We start from the raw sequence: 9565 nt of genomic DNA on the forward strand, positions 1-9565 counted from the left end.
TAAATGTTCTCCATTTAAATTTTTAAATTCTTTATAAAAGTGTCAAAATTTTCATCGGGGGATGTGCAGACAGACAAGAGCCAATTTATGCTTTGGTATTTGACCGATTGAAAATTCAAAATCTTTTTCAATTACAGTATTGCTGGAAAAATTAGCAGATTTGAATCGGTAGATGAATGTCAATTCTCAATTTAGTTTGACTATTAAATTATTCTATTTACGTGGTCTCCCATGGTAATTTATGCACTTCATGATAGCTACTTTGGTACCAAGTCTTGTGGCACTTGAATTGTCTTGTATTTTTAATTTTACTTCGTGGTAATTTTTTCAGCATGATTCAATGATATTTTAATATGATAATTTGATTGCTTATGGATTGACAATTTTTGATGCTTTTATTTTAGAATTGTGGACATCTGCTGTAGTCCTACTGAATCATCATTTGTATGCTCTTCAGTGCCAGATGGTTCACAAGGGAAGCTGATGCTCTATGATATTAAAACGAGAAAACTTGAGGTAAGATATGATTTCTAGTGAATTTTTCTACTTATAACAAGTCAATTGAGAATTGAGTGCCCAGTCATTCTGTTGTTAACTCTCACTCTAGCTAAACATGCACTTCCAAAGAAACTGCGGGAGATGCCGCAACATCCCGGTCAAGGTGACTGATTTTTACACTTTGAAATTGTTGCATAGAAGATGCACCTCTACACTATGGTGAAAGCTTAATACTGATTAATCAAGTACAATGCCCCCTTGCTAACCTATTTTAATTGGTAAACTAAAAATTGATAAGCTAAGTAAAAGATAAGGTATAATTAAATTTGAGGAGATTCTTTATCATGTCAAATTACTGAGTTAAATTCCTCTCATATAAATGAGGTTATTAATTGAACAAGGTTAATACTACTACTGGTGATGCTGTAGTCCAGAAGTAGAGCATTGGACTACCGACTGGAGAGCCTGGGTTAGATTCCCAAGCACACCTCTCTCAGCTTCACTCGAGCTGTGTAATTTTTCAAGTACCAGAAATTTCTTGGGAATGATAGGTGGCATAGGGAAAGACTACCTCCCCCCCATCCTGATGTGTGGATTTCACTTGCCAGTAGACGTATAAATGGACAAACTATCCCCTCATATATCAAACGGACCTGCTTTGCTTAGCCAGAAGAAGGAGTTAAGCCGCAGTGACCAAATACACATTCAAACACGAAAACCTGTCATAAGGTGAATTATGGCAAAATATCCTCCTTCTGGCCATGTGTGGCACAAAATTCACTCTTCCTACTCTTTATGACGTTGTATGATTGCTTTCCCTACTATACCTCTTCTTCTTGTGTCCTTGTCCATTTCTCTTTTGGTCAGTGAAGCAGGTCCCAAATGCCATCTCCTGGCCAAAGAATTGGGGCACTTGGTTGCATAAACCCCCCCGCAGATTTCAGTCTTAATTCCATTTCCTCGATAGCTCAAGTGGTTAGATCATCAGCCTGGCAAGTTGAAAGATCCATGGTTCAAGTTCCAGTCAAGGAAATATTTTTGCACTTGTGGTCTGCTCAATTCTGCCTTCCCCACCTCTCCTGTGTTTGTCTATTATGTGCATTCCTAAACCTTCAAGGAAGAATCGAGCAGATCACAAGTGCAAAAATATTTCCTTGACCAGGACTTGAACACCGGATCTTTTTACTTGCCAGGCAGATGGTCTAACCACTTGAGCTATCGAGGAAACGTAATTTACACTGAGATCTGTGGGTCTTATATGTCACCAAGTGCCCCGATTCTTTGGCCAAGAGATGGCATCAGGGGGCTGTTTCACCTACCAAAGGAGAAATAGACAACAGACAAGAGGAAAGGACAGTGGGTAAGCAAGCATACAACATCATAAGGGATAGATACAACAACATCACAAGACAACATCAAGACCCACAGATCTGAGCGTAAATTACGTTTCCTCGATAGCTCAAGTGGTTAGAGCATCCGCCCTGCAAGTGGAAAGATCCAGTGTTCTAGTCCCGGTCAAGGAAATATTTTTGTGCTTGTGATCTGCTCGACTCAGCCTTCCCCACCTTTCCTGTGTTCGTCCTTTCTATGTGCCTCCAAGCATGGAGAGAAGAATAGGAAATTTTATAAAAATCTTATTTATGAAATGCCAGGCTAAATTTATGAAGTTTTTTTGTAACATGTATTATTATGTATTCTCTTTTCAGAGGGTCTTACCTCTCCAATCAGCTTCACCTTCATCTCCTGTCTTTCCTGTCGCTGTTACATGCTCAGCATTCAATCACAATGGACAGCTTCTAGTTGCTGGATGCAATGATGGATATGTTCGAGTATTTGACTTGCGAAGAAGTGACTGCATTGACTCTTGGTGTGCACACAAGTCAGATGTTTTATCAATTCAGCTATCAAATCACTACACTTTTTGCTATACTTTGGGTAGAGATGGCAAGGTATGTATATTTTAAAAGAACAAGAATGTGCTTGAATTGTGTTGTTCTAAAATTGGTGAATTTGATAATGAAAAATAATAGTATATAGGAGTCTGCAATTAGATGCAGCCTAATGGCGGAAAAAAAAATCTGAATTTGCCTTCGATGAATGCCAAACTTTTTGTGCAAAATATTGGGAACCCCTAATTATTTCACTTAATTTTTAACTAAAAATAAGAAACTTTTGATTCCTGTTACATATTAATTTTTTAATGCATTCCCTATAAAATACTGCAATTTTATGGGGTAGCAATTTTGAACCATCTGTTCATTTTGATTTTGAATGTAATTATCAATATAGGATCAGCAATAGCAGCAATTAACCCTTCATCTTGATTAATAAAAAACCGTAAGATGTTATCACTGAAAATCAAGCATTCATACGTGTGGCTTCCCACTGAATATTTAGTGTATAACATATTTAAGAGGAAAATAATTATGCATCAGATTAGTCTGGTTGGTAGTGAAGTAGCCTACCGATCAAAAGACTACAGATTCAAATTTCTTATTGGATATATACCATCCTGGATGTTTCTGGGCCCACATCCTAAAAACCTATGATTACAATATATTTGTTTATCCAGCAGACACTGTGTACAGGATTGAGAATCCATGGCAGATGTATAGGACACATCAATGAGCTATAGATCACATCATTCCCAATTAGAAATACGAATACAGTTATGACAGGAAACTAATATACACTTAATGGTTACATTAATATTCATTTACGCTATAATAACACTCATAAACCAGATATGCAGAAAGCTTCTTCTTGAATTGTGAAATTTTTGTATAATTTTTTAAATGGTTATGTTTGTTAAACAACTCTGTGCTCTTTGATATTGGTCCTTTTGTTACCATAGAAAGGTTTGTTGCATTCACATGCATATCTTTACATCTTCTCGTATTGTGACAGTGATAACTATTATTCATTGTAAAGGTAGGCTCTGTAGTTTTTCTGAGCGTAAGTCACTGCATGATTAATGATAATCTATTGAGAGGGCACTAGACCTCATGGGATAAAAATAAAAGTATGTAACTATTGCCTTCCAGTTAAATGTAAAAATAGCTTTACTTGCCATTGTTTAGCATTTGACATAAAATCGAATTGAATTTTGATATTTTAAAAAAATGAAAGTATTTTACAGAAATATTAACATTCCCTTGATAGCTCAATTGCCTCATTTTTCATGAGGGAAAGGCATTAAAGATATTTATTGACACTTCTGGGTTATTTCTGGCGTATAGGTTTAGAAAGGGTCTTGTTTTGCTGATGAACCAGCTATCCTCATTTATTTAAAAGAGATTGTTTTTAGTTGAAGACTAACCATATGCCAAAATTCCGATCCTTGTTATGTTAATGAAGGTGATATGAGGGTAATCCCAGAAGTACCCGACCCAACAACGAAGAGACAAAAGTTTTAGAAAAAAATGTATTTATTTTTCAACATTATCTCCTTTCAGCTCGATGCACTTTTCCTATCAATGTTCAATAAGTTCGATAACCTTTTATAGTAAGAACTGTCTTGCTCCTCAATATAGCCAATAACTGCCGACATCATTTCTTCACGGTTGGAAAATCTTTGACCACTGAGCCATTTTTTCAAGTTTGCGAACAGAAAATAATCCAAGGGAGCTAAATCTGGCAAAGAGGGTGCATGAGGTAGCAATTCAAACTTTAATTTATGAATATTGGCCATTGCAATAATGGATTTGTGAGCTGGTGCATTGTCTTGATGAAACAACACTTTCTTCTAAGCCAAATGCGGCTGCTTTTGCTTGATTTCTTCACTCAAACGTTGCAATAAGTTCGCATAATACTCGCCATTGATAGTTTTTCCTTTTTCAAGATAGTCAATCCCATGTGCATCTCAAAAAACTGATGCCATGACCTTGGCAGCAGATGAAATGGTCTTTGCCTTCTTTGGAGCTTGTTGGTTCTCCCTTTTGAATCCATTGTTTTGATTGTTCTTTTGTCTCAGGTGTGCATTAATGGACCCATCCATGGTTATGAAATGGCACAAAAACTCCACTTTGTTGCTGTGAAACTTTGCTAAACACTCAATTGAAACATCTTCACGACCCTGGTTTTCCGTGAGTGTGAGCATTCGCAACACCCATCTTGCACACATCTTTCTCATGTCCAAATTTTCAGTTAATATGCAATGTACCGCACTTTTTGAAATTCCTTCTATGTCTGCTAGCTCGCGCACTTTCAGTTGACAATCATCCAGTATCACTTTGTGGATTTTCTTCACCGTTTCTGGAGTTGTCACCTCATTTGGTTGACCAATGTGATGCTTGTCTTGACAGCTCATACGGCCTTGTTTAAACTGTGCCACCCAATATTTGACTGTTGTAAACGAAGGAGCAAACTCACCCAGAGTAGAATCCAGTTGAGTTTTTAGGTTTGGCTGAGGCCTTTCAAATAAAAGTAGACCAAACACTTAATAATTGGAAACTTTATCTTATTTCTTTTGAAAATAAGAAATCTTATTAATATTTTTCAGATTGATCACAATCATAGACCCAAGAAATCAGGGCAATAATTTGAGAAAGTAAGCTGGGTCCTCACTAAATGATATTAATTCATTCCATTGGAATGATTTGGCTCAGTTCCATGGGAATTGAACCAAATTGAACCTGAGCTTATGCATCAAAATTTTGTAAAAAAGTGACTCAGCATTATCATTAACTAAATTTATGGTGCACATAGCCACTATCTTATTAGGATGATGCTTCACATGCATGGTACAATGCTACAGTTCCCCATGAGCTCCACATCACATCTCTTTGGGACTTTGCACTTCTTGAGGGCTCATGGAGTTTCTGAATGGTAGACAAGGAGGGATTTAATGTTCAAATTAAGGCTTGAATTGGCACAAAATAGCAGCGTGAGGCAACCCTTCATTTGGTTGCAGCCAGGCAGTGCATTCTCTTCTACTGCTACCTATAGAAATATAGGTTTGCTTCAGTATCTTCTTCCAGGAGAGGCCTGTCTCATCACAATTAAAACCTTTTTGGACTGATAACCCTCAGAATCTACAAGCTTCTTGAAGTCGTTGATGAAGTTTTTAGCTGCCTTCGACTCAGAGCTTGCTGCTTTACAATGCCTCACAATGGTGTGGATGCTAGATCTTCTCGTAAACTTCTTGAATCACATACAGTTCCCCTCAAATACTTTTCAGTCGTTGATGGTCTTGGCATCTTCTCAACTAGGACAGGGGAAATCAATTTTGCCTTCTCACAAATGATATTCTTGTTAATAGCCTGTCACATTGCAATTGCTTTTTGTTTAACATATGAGAAGAAACCTTTCAACATCATTAAGAGTATGCAACCATTGCGTAGATATTCAATTCACTCTTTTTGAAGCATCTATCCCTTTAATCTTTTCCTTGTTCTTGAAGAAAATGCAAATTGTTGATGTTGACCGATTGTTTGTGAGTGCTAGATCAGCCACTCTTGCCTTGTTCCTGCTTCTCAGTGATTTTACTTTTACATTTCTGCTGTTGTTAAACTTTGCCCATAAAAATCACAAATGAGATGTCTGAACACTAGTTTAGAAAATGTGTGCTCACTAGCGACAGTAGAATGCAAGCGCAATTAGTGCTAAATGCAAAATGAAGCTGCAGGTGCAAAATCATTCCAGGAATTCCTTTCTCCTCATCACTCGTTATGCGAAAAGTTGCTTGTTAAGCGAGTCATTTTTGGTGAAATATTGTTTGTTGGTAATGCAAATTACTTACTATGTGTGGTGCATGCTAAGCAAGGATCCACTGAATAATCAACCATACATTATCAGAAGTTTTCAAAAGTAGATTATTAGTTAAATAAAATAAGGATAGCTTCAAAATTAGGGGATTATACTTTGTTGATATAGTTACTGCTGCTGTAAAGTTTGAAGATAATGGGATCTGGGACATTTACCTTTGCTCTTTGTTAATTTGAATTGTCCTCACGTGTAGTGAGAGAATTTGGTAATGTGCTCTGCTGCCCCTTTCAAGTCAGGAGTGAGGGGCTATGTGCTCTGCCCTGTCCACTTGCAGTTAGAAGGTTGTTTTCTGTGCAAATAGGCTCTAAAGGTATATAGTTTCATGTGTCATAGTAGTTACATTGCAGTGTTCTCCTTGGATAAGTACCTTTTGAAAAACATAACGTTTTCCTGGTATACTCCTAATGTAGTTTATAGGAATCTTATGGTTACCCAATACATTTGATTAGTTTTCACATTATTCAATTAAAATAAATATTTCTTCTTTCTGCCATCATGGTTTTTCCACTTTTAAGAAAAATCTTTGTTCTTTCAGTTTTGTCAGCGGAGCCTTAACCAACCTGGCCATCAAATATGGGAAGCATCTTTGGTTGATCCAAATGTTGTGCCATTTGTTAATACTGGAGCAACTCCATTGAGTAATGGTCGCTTATTCACCTTTGATCCATCTGGTTCACATATGTTATTATGTGGTCTGTCTGGTGGCATAGTTTATCAGGTAACTTTCATAATGTTTCAATTTGGTCTTACCAAGTGTCTACTGCATGAATATTTAGTCAAAATTTGCAAATTTTACATTAGCAAACATTTCAGCTAAATGCCAGTCAGTTTATTGATTGAAGACTTCTTTTTAATTCTTCAAAAATGATCTATTTTGAGACTTTGGTATATTCTTTAAATTATGTAATATAAGATTAAAATATGAGTGACAAATTGTCTGGTTGGAATGGAATATTCCTGCAGAATTAGTCAAGGGTTTAGGAAAAACTGGAAAAGGTTTTCAAGTGCTATTTCATAGCATTGATAAGAAAGTAGGTTGGCTCATTGCGTTGATTCACATCACAGAAACCACAATCAGCTGTGTGTGAAAACCTTAAGACCATATGTATAATTTTGCAAGGATAGCATTAAGAATCATTATTAAGAGGATGCAATGCAGGAAAAAGAACTAGTTAAATTTAGTGACAGGAAGATTGTTATGAGTTTAGCTAGGGCAGGAAAATCCATGATTTCATTGAAGTAGATTGAATTTAAATAATGAGGAATATAAAAGAATATATGAATGAATAAAATTATTTTGTTTGCTTTTTTATCAAAAAGTTGATTAAGGTAAGGGAAACAAATGTGGCAGAGAATAGGTTTTTAGTTGTGATCGTGAAGGTTACCCATTGCCGGTGGGTATTTAAGCTGTATGTAAATTTTTATTTTCTTTCCAGATTCCTTCAGCAATTTCCCAGTCAGGAAATATGTCTGCAGTAATAACACCCAAAAAGCAACTTGAACTTGGTGGTCATCGTATGCCAGTAGTTGCTTTAGATTGGTCGGGAGCAAATGACTGCACAGCCTGTGTCACAGCATCATGTGACGGTCACATTCGTATATCCACTCTACTTTTGACTCAGTGACAGTCCTCCAATCCATCAACTTCGCATGACTCGTTCAAGATTCCCAGTCAAGTTCCTCCTGGTCATCCTTCGAGCCCTCCATGTGGTATGCCCCACATGTCGCTCTGTGTCTGTATGTAAATAATGGACATCACAATCAGCATTTTTGCATGGTTCCTGAAGCATCTATGTCAATAATATCACAGTATCGCAATGTCTTTGTACTCAAATAACCAACGTCTCCTAGAAGGTCAGCATGCAGTTGAATTTAGGGTAATCAATTTGAATTTTTTGGTGATCACATAATTAAACATGCATCTGTATGAAATTATCATTGAGATAACTGCCTTGTGGATATCATTTAGGTGTTCAAATTATATTATGAGAAACAAATTTGCACTTTTCACAGATTTATTGTTACCTACAACGCGTTTCAGTTCATTGAACCATCTTCAGGTACAAGATCTTGTACCTGGAGATGATTCAATGTTTGTCTTGTACCTGAAAATGGTTCAATGAACTGAAACGCATTGTATGTTACAATAAATCTGTGGTCAGGTACAAATTCGTTTCTCATAATGACGAACTTCCACTGCATCTCGCCTGAATCCTTTGAATATGTTCAAATTATAGTTTTAATTTGTGATCCCTGTAATTTAAATTTTATATTGAGTGTAAAGTGTACATATTAATGATAAGTAAATAAAATAGGATGATTGAAAAGTTCATTATATTCTTTAAAATTAACTATTTTATTATTTGTAAGACACTTGGCTATAATATGCAATAAAAATTGAGCTTAGAACTAGAAATTTATGTGCATGAAATCTGGTAATAATTAAGGAAGCTTGAGAGATAACGTAGATGCTCCTCCAGAAAAGCTTGGGATGTGTGTGTGGATTCCTGAAAGTAATTTTATGAGAATCATCTGTTTCCCCAATGCCAGAATGACTGCATCTCATATCTACAGGCTGTTCCACATGTATTTCATAAAATTAACTTAATGAAGAAAGTGTGAATCATCAGCCGCATTACTTAGCCAGAAGTGATATGGAACATATTAGAAAATTATGAGAAAAACAAATTTGCACTTTTACACAGGTTTATTGGTAACTTACAATATGTTTCGGTCCACAGAACCATCTGCAGGTACAAGGTACCTTACTCATGTACCTGGAGATGGTTCCATGAACCAACATGTGTTGTACATTACCAATAATTTTGTGGAAAAGTGCAAATTTGTTTTTCTCATAATTATGAACTACTACATCTCACCTGAATCTGTTGAATTTATGTATAAGAAAATAATTGTAGAAGCGGTAAATGTTTATTTAATGATTCTATTGAACATTATGGGAAGGAAACAGAAAAGGTAACAACTTTACTGGGAAAAATGGCCAATATTTGTTGTATCTATGTAAAGATTTAGTGGAAAAACTGTAAGTATGAATTTCACTATCAGATTCGACCCAGAAGATGAAAATATTGTGTTCCAATTAAATTTTGAGTATTCATTCTCATCTGTCACACTATAAACTAAATCCAACCTTGCTTCAAATTTGCATTCCAGCAAAATCTCAAATAATGAGAATTAAGTTCACACATGTATTGGTTTTCATTTATTTACATTAATATTTTGCATAAGAGGTTTCACTGAACAACTGACCTTGTAAAAGACCACCCCATTGAGTTAATGT

At 36.0% G+C, this 9565-nt stretch overlaps 1 protein-coding gene across 1 annotated transcript in view; it reads left to right on the plus strand.

The window, feature by feature from the left end:
• Nucleotides 1–8561, plus strand: part of LOC139687473 (WD repeat-containing protein 91) — a 45450-nt gene extending 36889 nt beyond the window's left edge. The window contains exons 11-14 of the mRNA XM_071584647.1: nucleotides 405–516; nucleotides 2205–2447; nucleotides 6800–6982; nucleotides 7701–8561. Coding sequence (XP_071440748.1) covers nucleotides 405–516; nucleotides 2205–2447; nucleotides 6800–6982; nucleotides 7701–7889 — 727 coding nt within the window. The 3' untranslated portion in view covers nucleotides 7890–8561. The remainder of the gene's footprint in view (nucleotides 1–404; nucleotides 517–2204; nucleotides 2448–6799; nucleotides 6983–7700) is intronic.
• The last annotated feature ends 1004 nt before the right edge of the window (nucleotides 8562–9565 follow it).

The sequence above is a fragment of the Hetaerina americana genome, unplaced genomic scaffold (genome assembly GCF_022747635.1).
Source record: "Hetaerina americana unplaced genomic scaffold, ioHetAmer1.1.p SCAF_2, whole genome shotgun sequence".
Classification (NCBI taxonomy): domain Eukaryota; kingdom Metazoa; phylum Arthropoda; class Insecta; order Odonata; family Calopterygidae; genus Hetaerina; species Hetaerina americana.